The 22,225-nt window shown below is 38.1% G+C and overlaps 1 protein-coding gene across 1 annotated transcript; it reads left to right on the plus strand.

The window, feature by feature from the left end:
- The first annotated feature begins 3,486 nt into the window (after positions 1 to 3,486).
- LOC139733471 (serine palmitoyltransferase 1-like) lies at positions 3,487 to 15,249 on the plus strand. The gene is made up of 13 exons (XM_071644287.1): positions 3,487 to 3,633; positions 5,106 to 5,200; positions 5,605 to 5,698; positions 6,240 to 6,312; positions 7,303 to 7,435; positions 9,068 to 9,197; positions 9,895 to 9,984; positions 10,433 to 10,540; positions 11,094 to 11,189; positions 12,087 to 12,238; positions 12,901 to 13,018; positions 13,798 to 13,871; positions 15,119 to 15,249. The coding sequence occupies exons 1-13, from the start codon at positions 3,487 to 3,489 to the stop codon at positions 15,222 to 15,224; spliced, it is 1,416 nt and encodes a 471-aa protein (XP_071500388.1). The 3' UTR covers positions 15,225 to 15,249.
- The last annotated feature ends 6,976 nt before the right edge of the window (positions 15,250 to 22,225 follow it).

The following is a 22,225-nucleotide window of genomic DNA, read 5'->3' on the forward strand; positions in this document are numbered from 1 at the left end:
ATAATAAGACACCAGGACACCAGGACACTAGCAGACACGCCTGCTAGTGTTGTTGAAGCTTCCTCGATTAATAATTTCAAAGATTTATTAGACAGACATTGGAGGGGGGAAAAATTTAAAACCTCTGCTCCTCAACGCACATAGAGCAACAAAGTTGAAGATGATTATATTATGTTGAGACCGGAATACTACAGGACCAGTCCTCTACTTCCGTATCAGATGTGATGTGATGTGATGTGATGAGGATGACACTATCATTTATCTCTGTGGTAGCACATTTTACTCATTTGCTCATATCTACTGATGTTATGCGTGATTAATCCACAACCATAAATGAGTTAATGCAGCTGGGCAATTCCACGGTAACTGACGTTACACGTAAGGATTTTCTTGAAATTGTTTACCTTGTAGTTTTGTGAATGAAAGCACCTTGGGCTTTCAATTTTTAGCATTGATGAATAAGTTCATGAGAATGAAGAAATAGGTCGAAAGTTTTTCTCTCAAACTGCATTTCTTATCACATAGCAAGTGAAAATGTGTCGGTAACTGACGTTACGGAAAAAGGACATGGGAAATTATGGTGTAGATGTAAATGGAAATATCTCATGTCCCTGACTTCTAGCCTTTACTTGTTTAATATGGCAATACACCTAGGTTCTTAGGAACAGGTGTGCAAAATAATGTGCACTTTAGTTGTCTCCTTTTACCACCATGCCAATTTCAGTGAAGGCATGACGGTAACTGACGTTACGCTTACATTTGCCATAGGGTTTACACATGCAAAATCGTGATTGGGAATAGCTATGTGATATTTCATAATTCTGACCATTCAGAATGATTTGGTTGATATGCAGTCATACCTTGGTTTATCAGTCATAAATACACAATGAAATGAAACAGTAGTCCATTTTCTTTGTGTTCTATGAAAACTTAAAGGTAAACATGTCAGTAACTGACGTTACGTAACTGACGTTACACATACTTTGCCATGGGGTTTACAGAGAACTAATTTATTTAACAGGTTATTATACTGCTGCAATGTACCAGTGACAATCCCAGGCAACTACAGCAACAAATTAAATCAAAATCTAAAGACACAAATGATATTGGGTGGGCCCTTAGGGGGCACCCCCCCCCCCCCCCCCATGCCATAGCACAGTTGGGCAAGAATAATGTACAATGTAAATGCACAAGAGGATATTTCTTGACATTTGTCTGAAGATTTAATTTTTATTCAACATTTATGATTACACAGAGCCATTAATAGATTAAGCAGTTCCAAGTATAGATATATTGACATGACTAAGGGCTTTTTTGTTTGTTTGTTTGTTGGTTTGTTTTTTAAAGAACAGGAAAGTTTTTATCTACATAGAGTGCTCCACCCATAATACCCTGTAGTACTACACAAAACATGGATACTTTTGTGCTTGAAAAAAATATCAAAATATCTTCCAGGTCATGGGGAAAAAACATGTATCAACTCATAAATATGCATAAATATGTATGAAATCTATTGTGATATATTTCTCCTTCTTTTCTTTATTTTACTCCTGATGATCTCCATCATCAATTGATTTAAATGAAAAGTGTCGCACTTTTAATATTTCTCTGTGAAGAAGAAAAATAAATGCTTTTTTGGTCAAAAGAGCATTATTGTTTTATTCCTAGCTTGAAGTAATTTAACTGTTTTCTTTTCCTTTTCACTGATACATCACGGCTTGCAAATACATTCGAGATACTAAGAAATCGGACTTTGCAACGAAAGAATACTAAAATCAATATAAAAAACTCTTCCTGTTCATAATTATCATGTGTTGTATTACAAAATGTCCCTGCATGAATAGAATAAAGTAATCAACAAATACACACTGTCACGAACAATTTTTTTTTTTAAAACCCTATAGAATCCTCTCTCACTTTGAGCAACATCAGTGTTAAGTTTCAAACAATAATGAGTACATGCCTTTCGTACCATAATACAAGATGAGCCATGTTAACTACACCACACATTTAAGTGCAAGAGAAGAAATATCTGTTTGTGCATTTGCCTTGAGGTAGAAACTGGACTAAGCTTCCTGAAAAAAGAAAAGACAAATGCCAGCAAAAGCAGACATTGGTGAAGATTGTTAAACTGTTGGTATACAGCTGTGCAGAAGTTTTTTTTTTTTTTAAATAGAAAATGTGGTTAACATGCAATCATGTCACTGATTAGGCCTACAAACTTTTGTAGCTTTATCATCCCGTTGGACTGGGAATGTACTAATTTGAGTGCACATACTGCATGTGGCAAACTAAACTTCCAGATGATTTAACCTTAAACTTGTGCTGAATCAAAAATCGAAAGCTCAAGCCCCCCCCCCCCCCCCCCAAAAAAAGGATAATCATGGTAAATGAATGAATAAATGAATTTAGAAATAAAACAAAATTTACAAAAAAAATATCCATGGACATACCATGGTAATGACATCATTTCCTATGAAAGGGATTGCTGCTCTTTGTTGTAAGTTGACTTCCCAGATGTATTGAAATGGCCAAAAGTCAAAAAATTTGCCTCAGTTATAATTACTGTCATGGTAACTGACGTTACATAGTACTCGTGTATGACGTTTCGGTAACTGACGTTACACATTTTGTAGTGTTCATTTTGACTCTCCAGTATGCCAAGTATCCTTATTTCTGGTATTAAAAGAAAGGCATATACATTGTAGGCATACATTAGAAATCCCAAGTTACATCATACAGCTCACTTCCTTTGATGAATAAACTTTAAAATTCCTTGTTTTTGGTAACTGACGTTACATCCATCATTATCAAAGTAATTAACAGTTTTTATCAAATTCTTTAAAGCTACCAGTTTTTTTTTCTATCGTGTGGTAAAAGACTTCTCTGGTAACTGCATACATATGAAAGATTGTTGTTTAGAGTACTAATAAAGTGATTATACAGAGAGTAAGTTATGCGACAATACACTCTTTGCACCATTGAGTTATAGGCATATTTTGGCAGCCATTTTGAAAATCAAAATGGCCGCTTTTATTGAAAAACATAATGATTCTTAAAACTTCAACTCAAGTACTGTCTGAAAATGTATGGTGTTTGAAACAAATATCATTTTGAATTTTTGGCACCTGTGTCCTAGTTACCGTGGAATTGCCCAGCTGCAGAATTTCATGCTGACAGTGTTTTGAATTCATCACATAATTCTTCACCCTTCCCAGACATCTTTTTGAACAATAACAGGAGTTTCAGCAGACATTTATGACAGCATTCATTGATTCTTGTTGCAGTAATGCACAGGCATATAGCTTTGATTCACACTTTAGCAGATCATGGTCTTTTTGACAAGTAAGAGGTTACCACTGATAGCAGCAGAGTTTACGTGTTCTGATATGTTAAGGTTCATTGTACTAGTAATTTCATTGGGCATCTCAGTCTTGTCCCAATAAAAATGCAGATTTTGCTACAGGAGTGTTAATCAGCAGGACAATGACAATGACCCAGGAGTTTGTTGTGTTACCATTTCAGGCTCCACTCTACCACCTGGCCTTTGAGGTCATCCTGATTGTCTTCATTGTCCGTCTCATCTTCTCGAAGAGCTACTCCATTGAATCCACTCTGGAGCTCTCATCTGCGGTAAGATGATAGTTGTCTCTCCTATCTGAGAAGCAATCAACCCACATTTCTGTGGTCTCGGTATCAGTTAAGCTTACTACATGAATGCTGATTGTAAATACACTTAGTGATCATTTCAGGCAATTGTACGGGATGACGAGATGTGTAAAGTCAACCTTAACAGCATTGTCTTTGAGCTGAAATAAAATGATCTCAGCCATTGTTTTGTGAAAAGTGAAACATGAAGATGTTGCGAGTACCATACCCGTGAAGCATGTGTAAAGCTATCATAACTCTGTCGATTTAAAGACAGTTGCAATGTACACCTATTATAAACACACTTTCAAGTTGTTACAAAATTACCATTAATTAACTTGCAAAATGTTATTCCTATCAATGAAGATGTGCATGTATCTGAAGCATGTTGGTATGACTTACCACAAGGAAGGTTCAATTTTGGAAACTCACAAATGTCATGCTCATGCTCTCCTTATGATGAAATGTCTGTCTTTAATATCATTTACTCACCTAGTCTTCTCTGATGGGAAGAAATATGTGACCCGCTACAACAAAATGATCCTAAAGTCGGGCGAGGTCGATTATTTGAAAATTGCATGACACAATTCCCTAATCTTTCTGCTTTAAATTGATATACAACACGTCTTATAAAAATAATCGGCTGCGGAGATATCGATGTTTAAAAGAGAGCATGTCAAGACGTCTGGGAAATCACTGTTTCGAGAAAAGCGCCCTAAAAGTTCTCCTCGCAACGCAATCACAGTCAAGAGACACGCAAGTCAGTATTCACCTGCGGACAATAGAAGGTAAGCCCTAGCAACCCCCGAAATGCTCATTCAAACACAGCGTCGGCGGTCTCCTCACCGACCAATCAGTGACCAGGATGTCAGGAGAAGCGGCTGGGCATAGCGCAACCCGCCCGCACGCACCAGTCGACTGGGCAGAGTGCGAGCTTCACGCTTCAGTTAGCGGCAAGCAGCAAACTGACCAATGAGATCACTCTGGTCGTTGTTAGGGGCGGAGCCTATGTGTGGCGCTCAATCCAAATGTTCGAACCAGTTTCTGCTTTGTTGAAACGCCAAAAACATGGCCCAGAAAAACGCTATTTTTTGGTCTTTCCTTTCATCATTTTGCTTCAAAATTTCGACAGATGATAGAAGACATGTCAGACTCTAATAATATGTCAAATTCAGAAAATCGTAAGTTTTGACCAGTTTTGATGCTCTAACTTCAAACTCGATTTTCACGGCTTCGACCGTGCGCGACTTTAGGACCATTTTGTTGTAGCGGGTCACATATTGTTAGAGTTGAGCACTCTTACTCTGCAAGTGTGAACAGGACCATGTATACCCACATTGATCACTGAAAGGACTTCTGTATATTGTACACATATCTATCACTCTTTGAGTGCTCTTACTCTGCAAGTGTGAACTGGACCACATAAACCTCAGAATGACTGCATGTTTCCTCCATAGGAGAAGGAGCAGCTGATACAGGAATGGACCCCAGAGCCACTGGTTCCACCGGTAGATAAAAACCACCCGGCTCTCAAGTACAGACGAGTTACCAAGTGAGTGTTTGTGATGAGAGAGTCTCTGCATAATCTACAATCAAATGTTATCATGGGAGCTTCTTAAGGATGAGCAAAATGTAATTTTGAAGTTGTATTTTCTATGATTTTCAGGTTAGGTTCAGTAAAATATCCCCCATCAGAATATAGATGAATATTCAGAGAGTGAGGCAGTGCAGTGTTGCGAGTTTGCCATAGTGAGAGTTACACTCTACATCAAAATCGTCATTAAAGCAGAGACCCTCATAAGTTTTCATTAGTTTTCACCCATAATGGATCGGCAACCAAATGTACAGGGGTCAGAAGGTACAATTGTATTTAGTGTATCAGATAATTGTTACATTCAGAGAAAGACAAATCACAAGAGTGACTACCTTTTATCTGTGGCTGTCTCCATCTTTCAGACAGGGAAACAACACACTTGTTGTTGATGGCAAGGAAGGGATCAACGCAGGAACATTCAACTTTCTGGGCATGCTGGGAAGAAAAGAGACTGAGGTAAAAGATGTCAACAGATCTGGCTTTGTTCGTTTTCACTATCTTCATGTGCCACTCACTCATTTATCTCTGTTTTCCCTTTCGACTACAAGATAATGTTGTTTAAATGATTTTTAAAGACTTCTTAAGGCCATGTTAAATCTTGAATGAAAATCAAGGCAGATCTCAGAGATGAAAAACACTGCAAGGCTAGCATATTAGCATTTTGTGAGCTTAAAACTGATAACTTTTCTGGGGAAGAGGTTGTCAGTTGCCAAACCATCATCAACAACAGCAAAAACTTCCACTTCTCTTATAATCTTTACATACTAACTAATAGGAGCAATATGAGACTATGATGGCGCCACCTCATTTAGTACGCATATGCAGTTGCAACCAATATCATTAATTTGAGAGAACATGTGAAATTGATTTTGCTCCATATTTCATCCAAGATGACTTGAGCATAGGGTGATGTTTGAAAGCCTTTATAGGCAGGCTGTTTTCATAGTGCCCCTACCTAGCCTTACAGACTTCTCATACTACCTATCAATATTACCAGGATGCTGCTGTGAAGACGCTCAGGAAGTATGGAGTGGGTACGTGTGGACCACGTGGTTTCTTTGGAACAATGGGTAAGTCTCCTAAGAACGCCTGCATACATGTTTGTACCACAGTATTGTGTTTATTTGAAAATAGAAGCCACATCAATAGTTGGCTCCATGATTAATGTTGGTTTTATTTGTTGTTATGCTTTGGTGTGTCATCATGTGTAGAAGTAATCGTCAGGGAATTGTCCTGTTGTGCAGACTGCAGTTTTACGTTCAATGAACTCATTTTCAGCGGATGAAACTACACATTGGATAGACGTCATTTGTAACAGTGTTCGTTGTGTGAAATGTTGCACAGAGGTTTTTCCATCTGTTTATGTATCTACCATATCCATCTATCTGTCTATCTATCTATCTATTTGCCTATCTATCTCATCTTTCAATCTATCTCTCTGTCTGATTGTCTATCTCTGCTTATCTTTCTATCTACACATCTATCATCTGCGCCATATATTTCCACATTTTAGGACTTGTCAGACAATCTCGACAGTGGTCATATTTGCAATAAAAAAAAAATGAGAATAGAGTAAAAAATAAGTATTTTCTATTTTCCGAAGTAATTTCCACCTTGGAGATCTCATAGAGCTCATTTGTTATTTTGTTAGGCAATAATATCTTGAATATCAATCAATATTTGAAAAACTAACCACCCTAAAATATACCACACACATGGTATATACATATGTACCTCTGTCTATATGATTGTCACACTGGAAGGTTAATATCCTGGCAAGAAGCATAGTGTAGATGTCTGTACAGTGCACTTCCGTTATTACGAACACGGTTATAACAAAATTCCAGTTACAACGAAATAAAAATTCAGGCCACAACATCATCCTCTGTATGTTTTTTTTAATTGTTTATTTGTTAGATTTTAACAAAATTTTGATACAACGAAAGAAAATTGCTGGTCCTGAGGACTTCGTTGTGATAGGAGTCCACTGTACTTTATAAGACTGATAGACCTGGAAAATTATAACAATTTTTTTAATGTTCTGTCCTTGCTTCCATCAGACATTCACTTGAACTTTGAGGAGAGGATAGCCAAACACATGGGGGTAGAAGAGGCGATCCTGTACGCCTATGGCTTCTCTACTGTAGCAAGTGCCATCCCAGCCTATGCAAAGAAAGGAGACATCGTTTTCTGGTAAGTCAACAATCCACTGCCCATCATGTGGGAGAACACTCCTTTACACTGACTCTCACCAAAGGTACAATGTAGCACAGTTACGCGGTGAAGAGAAATATACATGTATTTAGTAAAAAACAAACAAGCAAACAAACAAACACAAACAGAAACGTAAACAGAACAAAAAAATCTCCCAAATACTTGAAGGCTATTCCAGGGCTGCACACTAACCCATATTTCTACTAGTCCAACCAGTCTGTCGGACCAGTAGGAACCTACTTTTTTCCATATTTTACTGATCTATTCCTAAAAAAGTTACTGGTCTGACAGTGATTTTTACTGGTCAGGGACCGTCAAACCAGTGCCAGTGTTCAGCATTGGCTATTCAGTTATATCTATGGTACATGTACTAATGGTTGACACTATTAGGGGCTGATAAACCTCCATATTGTACCATTGAATCTATAAATGTGCATTTTCATAGCAAATCCATCAGAAGGGGCTGGGTATGAAGTGTGACTAGTTAATCTCGTCAATTCTTGCGGTCGGCTACACGTCACTTCCGGTTGACTGGAGTGAAAACAAACAGCTTGCAAGCGCTAAGCCTGCATAATGCGCATACTGCATGCTGTGCATGTGCGACGCGTATAATTTATGTGCAACTCTACGCAGACATGGGGACTGTTTTTCATTATTCATTTTGTCATTTGTGCCATCATTCATGAGATACATGCATCATGTCTTGCCAGCAATATTCTAATAATCTGGATCCTGTCGATCGATCGGTCCCGGTTTGCCAAGTTGAAGGCAGTCGGACTGGACCTGTGCCCGTATGAAATCGCGGCAGGACTCTGGATCAACGACCCGAAAATGGCCAGATGTGCAGTAGAACCTCTTTGAGTAGGCCCTACCCCGATATCTACGCTTACTTAGTACCTCATAGAACCTTCAGGTAGGTCTACAGGCCTAACGTTAGTACTGTAGTAGGCTTAGGGTAGGGCCTAATTTAGGGTAGGCCTAGGACCTAATCCTGCTGCCCGCACAGCTACAGTAGTACAGCTTGTGCTAGCGCTATGCTCGCGGGGTGCCCCGGCAGAAAACACGTACAGCGTTACCCCTCCAGGCTCACGCGACTGTTTGTTTTCACTCCACCGCTATCCATGACCCCGTGACACGCAAAATACCCGGATGTCCGACCATGAGAATTGATCCCATGCCGACAGGAGAAAGATTTGCCATCTGCTGGCACCATGAGGCAAACTTAAGATCTTCAAACACCATGCCGTGGAAAAAAGAACCAACAGCAAACAGACATATATAAAAGAAATACCAAACAAGCAGCTGTATTTGTCCTGTGGATCTGTTAGAATGTATTATTGGGAGCTGTGATCAGCATGAGAGCATTAATTGCATTTTGGAGATAGCCCCTCTGTGACAAAGGAGTGAGTTTTTCTGTCCAGATAGTTAATTAGCATTGTCTACCAAGCTCAAGTTAGTCAAACATGATCAATGATGGCATTAGGTAAACAGCAAGAAGCAGACATGCCGAAATCCACAAATAGCAGCAACATTAGATCTGCCAGAGTGTATTATTAGGGGTTGCGATTTGATAGCACGTGATCATTCCCATTTTGCCAATAACCCCCGCAGTGATGAAGGAGTGGGCTTCTCTGTTCAGATGGGTCTGTTGGCCTCGCGTAGCAAGCTCAAGTTCTTCAAACACAATGACATGGCAGACTTGGAGAGGATTCTAGAGGAACAAGCTAAGGAAGACAAAAAGGTGAGACAATGACAGCAATATGAACCGATGGGACTAGCCAGTGAAGTTTTTTTTTTTTTTTTAATATAGTTTAAAGTGATGATGCTCTAGCAAGCTGTGCTTTAGAACTCAGTGGTATCAGCCTTTTTGTGCTACCGTCAACCCAAATCTTACTGGATGTAGAGGATTTTAGTGAGGGTAGTACACAAATAACTGAGGGACAAGTAAAAGAACTAGGTCCAAAGATAACACGGATCATAGAGCTATGTCACAATAGAGCTAATGACTGTTGGTTACCAAAACTTGCTGTGGTTCCCGTTTGCATGTTCCTTTTCAGAACTTCTCCTCAGATTTAACGATATGCATCACCTTTTTGAAAGAATTCCATGCCTGTTTAGTGAATTACCTTTGCACTATCTGTATTGAACCCTCGTAATTTAAGGACTGAATTTTCACCCGGCAATAATTGTTCTGTGTCCACTCCATAATTACTTTTCTTGCTGCATCACATTGGTATAAGTGTAACAGCAAGATGTTTCTGCACACTTTTGTGTACATTGCAATGAGATATTTCACTTTTGTTAGATAGTTTCTACCCTGCAATGAAAAGTGGAATCATCAACACACACACACCCATTGATGCTACAGTCAGAAGAGCAGGACATTATATGTATGATCAATTTCACTCCCATTATTTTGTTGTTGTTTTTTTCTGCAGAATCCCAAGAAGGCCAAAGTGACAAGAAAGTTCATTATTGTTGAGGGGCTCTATGTCAACCATGGGACCATCCTGGATGTCAAGAAATTGGTATAAAACTCTTTAGTAATTACATGAGTGCTAATGGTAAAACTTACATTAGGTTAGTACCAATGGAACTGACACTCATATATCACCATAAAGTGTCACTTTAGACCACCCTATAATGATAATGTATAGATATATTATACATTTCCTGTGTTTTGTCTCAGCTTTGTGACTGTACAATGCAGGTTTGTGTTTTGATTGTTTTCTGATATATTTATAGTAATAACAATTTTTAACAATTTTTTCTTAATCACTGATATCCATATATCAGTTTGTCTTGCCCATACTCCATGCATCTATTTGTGTGCTTATATTCTGTCCACTTTATACTGGTATTTGTATCTGTGTTGGTTGCTTTGAACTGATTCTTTCAGCTGTAATGCTGCTGATCAATGAATCCCTGTCTACCAAGAATGAATGATAATGAGGAAAAAACGTATTTCCAATGCAGATTGAGCTGAAGTATAAGTACAAGGTGCGCATCTTCTTGGATGAGTCGATGTCATTCTGTGTACTGGGTAAGACTGGGAGAGGAGTCACAGAGCATGCTGGAGTAGATGTGAGTATAAAGACCAGCAAGACCATAAATTCTATGTAAAAACGTTCCTTATTGTGATACTGCTCAAATAAGGATTTTAAAACAATTTTGTTTCGTATATCATTTTTATTTCATTTATAGCTTGTAGTTTAGAGATCTTTGTTGTTGATACAAAGTTTGTTATTTTTTGGTAGTTTAAATATAATTTTTGTCATGAAACAAAAAATTCATTACTAATTGATTGAAAAGTGTGATTATTGTTGGTTTTTTTTTTGGTAATGTTGGATTCTTTCTTTGTCCAGCTTGCATTAGACAAAAGGACAAATGTTTTAATGTTGTCACATCCTAGGAATCAACAAACGTTTCTCGTAACGGAGAGTAATGCATCAATTCTGAAGAGCACTCTTGTGTCTTTCCACTTGAAGCAACACTTGAATTTTATGCATCTGATGGTTTGTGGATTATTCATGCCCTCTTCTTATTGCATCGTATTGCAGAAATCAAAGGTCAAAATAACTTTCATATGACAGGAGCATGACAGTAAAATTGATATTTGCCATCTATTCTTCTACAGATTACAGATATCGACCTCATCTCGGTTTCCATGGAGGCAGCACTCGGGACATTGGGTGGATTCTGTCTGGGCAGCAGATATGTTGTCGACCATCAGGTAATTAGGGTCTCCATAAAATTGCCAGCAACTTATCAAAGCAGACGTTAATCGAACTCATCCAAATTGGAAGAAACTTAATGGTTATAGGAAAGGAAGGAAAGTCGTAGCAGTACTGAGCTGCAAAAGTATCTTTGGAGGATTGGGTCTAGTGGTATGATTCAGAGAGACTTCATCAAATGGGTCTGTGCTCTGATTTCAAAGTACATTCTCCTCTAAAGGCGCCAGCTATTTAAAGGAAAAGGAAGAAATAGATGTAATATTCTGCTCATGTTTTTTTCTGCATCGGAATTCAGAGTTCTATGTATATTCTGATGCTTTCAAAGCAGCCTCGGCGTCACCACCAAGAGATACTCCTGTGTTATTGTATTTACTGTGTAGTAGTATGTATATGAGTGGTCATTACAAAACATGAAACATCCATCTTTTAGTGACAAAGGACATCTGCCCATGGAATATGTTTCATTGATAACAGTGACATTCATGGAGATCTCCCATGTTGCTTGTTGTTGTATTGCTGTTGTTGTTTTTTAGGAAATCTCAAGAACCTACTGCAAATAGATGTTCTGGCAAAGCTTGAACTATTGCCATTCAGTTGTCAGATTTTACTAACAGGTTAGAATTTTTGCATTCCTTTGGAACAAAACTTGCTCCTCCAGGCAAAAAAAGAAGAAGAAAAAAAAAAAGAAGAAGCTTGCCCTCGGCCTGCTTGACATAGTAATTAGCAATTGATGCTTACAAAGTAGATGTCAAGTATTGAAATGTAAGCAGTGGGAGTAGGACCAAGGATGCATCGAAAACAATTGCTACTTGGTCCATTACAAAATTCCATCCACAGATTTCAGTACACTTGAAAACCAGCTTTATTATTTCATGATGTTGTGGTCTGTTCGGCAGCGACTGTCCGGTCTGGGCTACTGCTTCTCAGCGTCCCTGCCCCCCATGCTGGCCACGGCGGCACTCACGGCCCTTGACCTCACCCAGGAGGAAGCCGACATCTTTGACAGGCTGAGGTCAAAGAGCGAGTTTGTCCACCACCAGCTGTCAGGGTGAGCATGGCTTCTGTTTCACCAACAAAAAATGACGCAGAGAAAAGCACCCAGTGCGTTTTTAGACTTTAGCCAAGACATGGCAAAGAGTGATATAATCATTAAAAAATGCAAAAAAATACTGTAAAACGAGGAATGTTCGCGTGCATTTTAATTTCACGAGAGCAAAGATTCGTGAAATTAAAATGCACATGAAAGTTCTTGTCTACACTGTACGCATTGAATGTTAGAGGCAACTCGCGAAAAAGGCCTACGGCTCCAATTCGCGAAAATTTCATGCCGCGAAAATATCTTGTTTTACAGTATATTCCATCATCAGTGATGAAAATTGAACAATCGTATGGAATTTTATGCTCAGGGCAAATGGAAGGTGAGCTCGCAGTCTACATCACGGTGTTGCCAATTTGAGCTTGATTGACCACAGCTTTTTAAAAAGATACATAACTTTCCTAGTTCTCATCAGAATTTACTCAAACTTTCACTGTCTCATTTCTCTCATTTTTCTGCTTCTGTTCACACAAACTAATCTTTAAGATGGACTTCCCCTTTTAAGAATAGAATTGCAGACGTTTAACAACCATTGCCCTATTACTAAGCCTATGACTACAGTATATATTATTATGGAGTTAAGTCTTGATGTACAATATTGGATGTCCTTTCAGGTTGCCAGGTTACCGGTTAGACGGGGACATCATCTCTCCCATCAAGCACCTGAGACTGGAGGAGACCAGTGGAGATTGGGGCCAAGATCTGGCCATCCTGGAGAGGATCGTTGACAGGGTGAGGGCAGCAGATGGGTGGTCATGTGATCTCCAGCAGGCTTTGCTCATAGCAGATACAAGACACAGCAGGAGACATTCTGTAGTTGCCCTTTACATATTTATACTTTCTATTAAAGGAAAATAAAAATGAAATGAGGTGACAGGGTGTTATATTTTATCTTGAAACTCATTTTGTGATCCCAGGATTATTGATCATGTAGAGTGTACATGTTTGTTAGTAATAAATTATTATATGAATGGCGATTGGTTGGGGGGAGGGAGGCACCATGCAGAAGTGTCACATTGTCACATTTCTGCATACATACATGCTGTACTTTTTACCAGTTTCAACAGCATGGTAATAATTTTCTACAATTATCGATAGTGCTGGAAGAGATTGAAACATTTTTATGCCACAAAGACTATAAAAGTTAGAATGTTACCATCTTTTTTCATTTTTTCCTTTGTTTGTTTGTTTGTTTGTTGTTTGTTTGTTTGTTTTTTTTTATTTTATTACAGCTGTAAACAGATATTGGCATATTTTGTGCTACCTGAAGGCGCTGGTCTGCCAGCAGAGATACAGTGTACCAGATGGCCTCAAATGTTCTTTTGTATAATGAGCCTTTGCCATGAGTAATTAATTGCCTTATTGTTTGCTTTCTTGTTTCCCTAGACACTAATAACATTTGATATTTTATAGCAAATAGTTCTTTGTGGACAGCAATTCTTCCTTCATTTGTCTGGTCTGCACTGTTCAAGTACAATGTTATCTCTTTGGCATATTGTTTGCATGTACAGGCTCTGGATGAGGGCGTGGTCCTAACTGTGGCCCGGTATCTTGAGGAAGAAGAGGCTTTCCTACCACCACCCAGGTATGTTAATACCCCCATTTAGGACCAATCCTAATGACACTACACTCTCTAGCTGGGGTCTATGGGAGAAAGTGTAGCGTACATGTAGCACAATCATATCATATCTATGGGCCACTGCACACAACATGACTTTGCCATGATTTGCATGATCTAATGACCAGAAGTGTGAGGTCACCAGCCTTGCCAGTTTCCAGTCATGTGACTGGGTCTCGTTGCCAGTCGTAGAGATCATGTGACATGTCAGATTTTCATGACCAGTCATGGACTTTCAGCTAATCACGCTACAGTATACTGTTACCAATACAATTGTGAGCCTACTGTAGCTGTGAAGTCTGATCACAAAGTGTGCGATGTCGGGTCATGCGACTGGTTGTACAATGTATGACCTGGCTTGCCTCTGCAGTTGTGTTACCGCTTGGATTATATTTATAGTGCATTATGGGCTTAACTTGTTGTAGTTTTTACCTACAGTTACTTCCATGCAATGCAAGCATGCTAATGAATAGGATGTTGATTTAGGAGAAGAGAATGTTTGTAAATGAGGAAATTATTTTCTTTATCACATTTTGTGCAAACATACTTGCTGCAGGGATTGCTTTCTTAACTGTTAATGATGTCTGCATGATATGTCAAGTGACACATTTAGTGGAAACAGTGGTAGATTTACGTCATACCCATCACCATAGAGATGGGTAAGCCGGGAGGATTATTACTGTGCTTTCAGTATGGGACAAGATGTATAATAGATACTGTAGTCCTCACTGGAAATGAAGACAGTAATCCTTAAAACTGACATTTTTGTCTGCAAAGGGACAGTGTTTCGAATTACATAACAATTTCACTTAGTATTCCAATATGTGAGGAGAAAAAAAAAATGGAAGATAGGAAATGATATATACTACAAGTGCGTGACACAGCCAACATTCAGCAAATTCATTGTGAGCACTACTATCAGCTGATTATTATCATTATCATTATTCATTTGGCATTTTAGACATGTGTACATAGACAAACACAAAACAAATTTCATTCAGTATAGCAAAGAATAAGATAAATCATAACACAGCAACAAAGCACAAATGGAAAAACAGTTCTTGATTGTGATGTAGAAAAAAGGGCTGCCAGGGCCAAGAAAAGGTAAACTTAATTACCAATTAGAAATTGATTGCCAAATTCTCATTTGTATGTATATGTTCATGGAGATCCATTTTCATAAACATGGATTTCATCTTGCCTCTCATTCACAGCATCAGGGTGGCGGTCAACGTGACCTTGACCGATGACCAGCTGACCAAGGTGACTTCGGTCATCAGGACACAGGCTGCGATGGTTCTAAGGGAGACAGCGAAGTAGGTTTATCCCAGCACACCACACAAAGGACATCTCAGTGACGAAATCCCTGTTTTGTTTTGTTTTTTTCGCTCTTTCTTTCTCTTTCATGTGCTTTATATAGGAAAGTTTATCACTTACTTTGGACGGAATCTTGACATTGAGCCATTGGGTGCTGAATGTTAAGGGTCATCAAGAATTACCCTCTGTATAAATGCTTACATTCTCTAGTGGTGCATCTTTGTAAAGAATTTGATATAAAACTTGCGGTTGGGGAAGGTGGAATAATATTATTACCATGGCCTATGCTAAATCAATGCTATGACAGGAAACAACTACCGAACCGTATCAGCGGAACACAGGTGTTTTGCAATTTGAAATAAAATTGCAAGCAAATACCCCCAAAAATAATGTTATCTTTTTTTAATTTGGTCATATTTTTGTTTTGTGGTGTTGAATATACTAACAAAAAATTGTATCTCAGACTTCCCACAAGTTACCCCAGCTCTCACCAAGTGTAACGTACAATGTTGAGTACCATTGTAGTACATCTTGGTAAAGTATGCAGCTTCTTCTATGAGTTGCATTGACTTTTTGAACCATACCTTCTGAGTTGTAATTAGAATTGTAGGCAGTTTGTAGAAAGGTCTTGTGAATACCAAAAACAGCATAGCAGCCCGAAAATCAAAATAGATATCAGTTTTTAGGGGACATAAAAACACTTCAACATCTCCAAACTTGGGCATTTGACAAGATTATTCGCTGAAACGTAGTTATTCTCTGTAACTCAGACCTTTTTTATCATTTTTGTTTCATTGGGTGGAAAAGGGAATGGACATTCAGTAGTCTTAGTGTTTGATCATCGGGAGAGCTGAGGAAATTGTGATTTTTTGAGTTTGCAGTGCTACATGACACGTTTTTCGTTTGAAAATGTTGACAGCATTGTTAATACATCAGCACTGAATTCCTTGCAGTATCCCAATAGCATGAAGCTACTACTGCCACATGACAATTGATTTACTCACAACAAACATAAGAGCCTTTCTTTTTATAAGTCAAGTGTGCAATTGTGCTGTGTGTTTTGTATTAATCAACAGAGTGTTATGTCTAATTTCCAATTTGTATAGTCAGATCACTTGCAATTACTTTATAGGTATATACTTTAGTTATGGGCATGTTTTCATTATTCGTCATCTGTTATTGTGACTTATTGTGCTGTAAACGTGTTCAATGCAAAACGATAGAATATAAAGCCAGTTTGAAAAAGAAAAAAAAATCTGTGTTGATGCATTTCGAAGACAGATTGCACAGCTTTGATATTCCATGGTGTGTAGTTAGCATTGAGCATTAAAGTATTGTGGTATGTGATCACTGGATATGTTTTGTTGTTTAGTTGGATTTGCCAGTGAAGTGTTTAGCTGCTCTGTCATTCTAAAATTCTTTTTGTGGTTGTGTAAGCTCGACAGAGATGAACACGGCATCCAGATGGCTCATGAAAGTTGAGCAACAAGCAAGTGGATAATGTGACAACTTTTATATTGGTACATTGTATGACGGTTTCTGTATTGTTCTTATAAAGTCATATTTTTTATACAAGGGGCAGATGAAGTGGACACTAGAATTTACTACTTGGAAAGTATAATATGTGTTGTATGTGATCAAACTGTGAAAAAAAAAAAAACACACAGTAGCATCGTTGAGTCATTTGTCTTTCCTGGTATTGACCTCCAAGGGAGTAAATGATATAGATTGTAGTGACTGAAACAAGAATAAGACAATGTCATGATTGATCTGAGACAGTGTAGATACAAAGTCTTGTAATGAAGGATATTGACTGTTCGTTGGATTACATAAGACAGTTGTGGTCTACTTATCTTAAACCAATGGATGCATGTAGCTGTAAAGCCTTCGTGTGCTTTCATTGCTTGTCGGTGCATCTCTGGACTTGCCTTTAAGTGAGGATATCCTGAATCTGACTGTCGATGAAGAGGGAATGATATTAAAGAATCCTCCTTGTCCCTGTAATATCACAGTTATTTAGCTTTTGTGTTGGGCAGTATACTACAAAACCAGAAATTTAAACATGCATGAAACTTTCAAAAATTTAGGGAGGAGCCAAGATTCATTAAAAAGTAAAATACAAGCAAAAGTTTTTATCTGCACAATGCAGTGAATGCCAGTTGCCAATTTGCGAAAGTTTCATGCCACAAAAAGGGGTCATTGGCTCTAATTCCCGAAAGTCTCATGCCTCGAATGTATCTGGTTTTAGAGTATTGCTGAATCCCAGTGGGTTTAAACCAAAGAGATTTCATATATAGGGTAAGTAGTCGCCATACACGTGCGTACAAATGAGGCGTCCAAAATTGAAGAGAGAGTGTACCCTCACGTCCAGGCACATGTAATTCAGCCTACGCTCAAGTTATATCTTCTCATATCATATCTGGAGTTATTTTTTATTCTTCATAACACATTTTAATTTTCAGAAACGCAATGTGGTTAATTGTTCAGATACAAGTATTAGTTTCTACGATGATATCATATCATTTGAACCATTTCGTAGAGTCCAGACCTTTTTTGTTATTCACAAAATAAACAATGGGAACTTGAGTGAAGACTAGAAAGTAGTTCGCGCATTATGACATTTGTTTCGCGTACATACCCACTCACGCCATAAAATCAAACAACATCAGCAACATGACATTTAAACATTATGATTACTTGACCGTTGTGACATAACCATAAAACGGCGCAAGGTCACTGCCGCGAATATTTAAGTCGAGCGCATTTAAACAGTGTGCTGCCATCTACTAAATGTACAGCTAACAGGGTCCGCGTAATGGCAGCTCCCTTGCGCGGCCGCCTCCACTATTGAACTACACCCTCTTGTGGTATAAGCTCTTTGGTTTAAACTTACATAGGAGAGTCAAGTTCGGAGTGAAAAGCTTGCAAAGTTAGAGCTTAGTGCATGGGTGCATAAATTGTTGATTGTAGGACCTACATCATGGCGATCCCTGATCAAGCCCTCCCATTTCTATTCATCTGTTTGCATTTGCCTATACTTTGTTGAATTTTGCTTCAGCCTACCCCCTATTACATTGCAATGAGAAATTTGATTGCCATTTTGGTTCCAGTGTTCTCTTCTTATGTCCTTTTACTGACTCTGGTTGACAGTTTTATTATAACTCAACATTATGACCATGAACAACAAGTATACAATATGACTTGAGCACTCTTTATTCAAGCAAGCATTATGAGATTTAACAAACTTACATTTAAATACAGCTGTGGCTGTCTTGCGTATTGGACTTGCTGTGATCAAAGAGCTGTCTTTTTTTTTTATCATTGCTACCGGGTTTGGGGTCCTTAACCTGACATATTGAAGACTGCGGTGAATATATTAGATGCATAGAGTCACGTGGACTGTGTGTGTTCACTATATTGTATTATAGCAGGGATTACAATGTAAATTATACAGGATAGGTATATTTTTGTCATGAAGAAAAAAAAAAAAGAATTTTGTATGCAGCATTCTAAAGGAGTGATGTGTTGACACAAACGCACAACTTTATTTTTTTTAGTGAAAGTTTTTGTGGTAGCAGTGTTAACCTTGTCAGAGTTTGTGTATAGGAACGTAATATCATACACCTGGTTTTTTTTAAATCACAAATTGTGTGTATCCCCTCATTGAAATATTTGGCAACTGTGTGAAAGGGCTATGATATTTCATTGAGGGCAAAGCAGTGGATTACAGTGGAGGATTATCTACAGAGCCTCTGTCAGGATACCCTGTTCACATGATGCCACTTAGCCTCTGTCAGGATGCCCTGTTCACATTATGCCACTTGTATAATCTCTTCATGAAATCTTCTTCCAGTCTTAAAGTATAAGTCTCTGAGTGTTTGATTTTGGTTACAATATAGTACTGGTAACAAGATGTAGCTATAAGCTTCATGTCAGTATTTTAACTTGTATAATTTCTGCAGTGGAAGGTGTACTCATATGTAGAAGTAGCTTGCGGGGAGCTGTTTTCGTATTTATGATTTGATAAATTCGATACAAGATGTCATTGCATGATTAACATGATGTATTGCCCTGCATCTCTGAAATTGATACTACTTATGAGAGTTCAAGACCATACTATGTATTCAACCGTGAACCACTATACCACCTAGAGGCTTCTTGTGGTGCCAACATCCTCTTGCTGAAGAAAGCTGTAAATCTTTAAATTGCTTTGCACGGGTCAAGACAAATGGTGTATTTTGAGGGGATTCGATTTTGGAGTACAGTGAAGTAGGGACGGTACAAACCATGCTATCACACACACATATTTCTACAGACCGTGCTTCGCACATATGCATACACTCACATGCACACACACTCACTCGTTGACGCAAGGGTAGAAAACCATTTGGCTTGGCCTGGATGCAATGTATTCATAAACTCTGTTCATGTGCATAGCACTTTTGTGTACTAGGTATTTGCTTTGGAAAGGGACCAAATTTTTGCACTCCTGAGGTTGAATACCCAGGAGATAATTGTTGGAGAGATGCAACTGTGCAAATTTAGACTCCTTGGAAGCTGTTTTCCGCCGTGTAGTTTAAATTTAATAAACTCCTCGGAAGCTGTTTTCTGCAGTATAGTTTAAAGGAATTTTATGAAGTGACCAACACTTGTTTGGACACTGATTCATTTCTGTTAATGTAATTACAAATGTATATATTCATGACATCATGTGTTTTGTCAAATAAAATATTTCACACAAAGTTTTTTGAGGGAATGTATTATCCCAAGAGGTGTACCGGTAATGCATTTTTAACCAAACATTTGTGCATGTGTGTGTGTGTGTGTGTGTGTGTGTGTGTGTGTGTGTGTGTGTTTTCTTGTGTATGTAAAGGGAGTACTGTATCTCATACTGCCTCAATCTTCCTGTCACTAATTTTTCATGCAATATTTTCAGTTCACTGATGAAATCACAGGTAGCTCAGGTCTCCATACATGTGCAAAAGAGAACAGTTATCACAGCTGTACAAACCACCTTGTATCTCACATAATTCTGTCATCAAAACAGTCTATATATATATATATATATATATATATATATATATATATATATATATATATATATATATATATATGTATGTATCTTACACCTCCAACACAGCAAGAAAACACATTAAAAAAAAAAACATTAGGAGTAGATAACATATAACTTGCATGTCTTGTCCATTTATATAAAAATAAATCTATGTACAAATATTGCATTGTTCCACATCAATCCTAGAGGTATATATCTGTATGAAATCAATACACCCAACTGGCCTGGAATGAGCAATGGCTCCCGAAGGCATACATACATGTATATAAAATTTGAGTGTTATGCAAAGCTACATTATGTAGGGTTTGAGGATCACTTCACTTTTGCTCACATCCCACATTTTCACATACACGGTGTAACATGATCTATAGGTACTTTAACAGTAAAAACACAAATATAATGCTAAGTCACAATAACCTAATAGCATGCTTTTGAAGGTTTTTTTTTTTTGGTTTTGTTGTTGTTGTGGGGGGGGGGGGGTGGAGGGGTGGAGATGGGGGTACACTGAACTTTCTGCGGCCCCTTGATTTTGCGTACATGATGTGCATCTAGCAAATGTTGGAACAAGGACCAGTATGCTCAGACATCTAACATCATATATCAGACTCTTGATTTCTGATGCAGAATTTACATCACACAGAACCGACTGACTGCCATGATATCAAAACAGCAGATCACTGAGAATCTGCTATACTGAAACAAATAATACAAGGCTCGCCACTAACTTTTATCTCTGGTGGCCCATTCGAGCCACAAATATCTTGTCATTTTTAATTTTGGTTGTTTGAAAAAGAAATATGTTTGCCTGAAGTATAAGGAATCATAACAATCTATTCTGAATCTTAGTTGCCCAATTAGGCCACCAAAAGATACACTATTTGCAAATTTGGTGGCCTGGCACCAATTTCCAGTGCCTGCGGGCCAGAGGGCCACTGCTCATGTTGAGACTTGAATAATATACATAAAAGTTTTGGCCATCACACATAAACATTCAATCTTTTGTAGCCTACTGTTGATCATTAAATGAATATCCTGGTCATGTGACACTGAAATCAGTCTCTTGTTGACTACACTTGCTTTGACCAATAAGTGACCAACCCCGTGAGTTTTCATTAATTTGCATTGAGGTTTACCTTCTGTATCTACTACCCTTTCACACACACAAAAGTGAAGCAACTTTTACATCTTCAGGCTTGCACAGGGATGGACATTAAAGCCATCTCTTTGGCCAAACAAAAATGAGTGCATGATATTGTACACATACATTTACCAATTAATTAGCATCACAGTGACACAATTACATGGACTGTTGTAACTCATCCATAAAACAACATGTAGGCCTATGAGTATACACATGATCTTCACATTCTTCAGCATCCACTGAACTAAGCCAAGTCTTTCATTATGTTGTTGCATTTGTTTTACTGCTCTCTTTAACATGACTTTCTCTCAATGACTTAATTCTCCCTGACATCAATCTGAGCCCACTGCATTTCAATTCCTAGTTCGGATGTTTATACTCTGACAGTAAATAAATATTTTGCCATTTTCATCTGTACGCTTTGCAATGCATGTTGAAATATTTTTTCTTTTGTGCACAGTTTAAAAGCAGCGTTTCATGATATCACATTATTTCTGGCTATTATTCTTATTCATTGTGATAATGAAGTATGTCATGTTCTTTAATTTTTATGATACTCGCAAGCACTGCTGGCCCAACATCCTACATCTAGCACTTAAATAAAATGAATTATTCCTGATTCTTTGAGTGGAATGCCAGACCATGCATTTTATTTGATAAGTGTAATCTTTTCAGTCATATGTCACATGTCTGATACTTCAAACATTGACCCCTTTTATGCAAATATATAAAGCTACATCACTAATGTACATATATCTCATTGAGCAGAAGGCACAGTTGCATTAAGGT

This window comes from Diadema antillarum, unplaced genomic scaffold (genome assembly GCF_040938485.1).
Source record: "Diadema antillarum isolate AM-2024a unplaced genomic scaffold, OU_Dant_1.0 seq00000481_RagTag, whole genome shotgun sequence".
Taxonomy (NCBI): domain Eukaryota; kingdom Metazoa; phylum Echinodermata; class Echinoidea; order Diadematoida; family Diadematidae; genus Diadema; species Diadema antillarum.

Bases quoted from the DNA above. Each gene is read 5' to 3' on its own strand.
- LOC139733471 (XM_071644287.1), top strand. From the start codon at position 3,487: ATGACAATGACCCAGGAGTTTGTTGTGTTACCATTTCAGGCTCCACTC. The intron at 3,634-5,105 runs GTAAGATGATAG...TTTCCTCCATAG, and splicing joins CTCTGGAGCTCTCATCTGCG to GAGAAGGAGCAGCTGATACA. The intron at 11,190-12,086 runs GTAATTAGGGTC...TCTGTTCGGCAG, and splicing joins GATATGTTGTCGACCATCAG to CGACTGTCCGGTCTGGGCTA.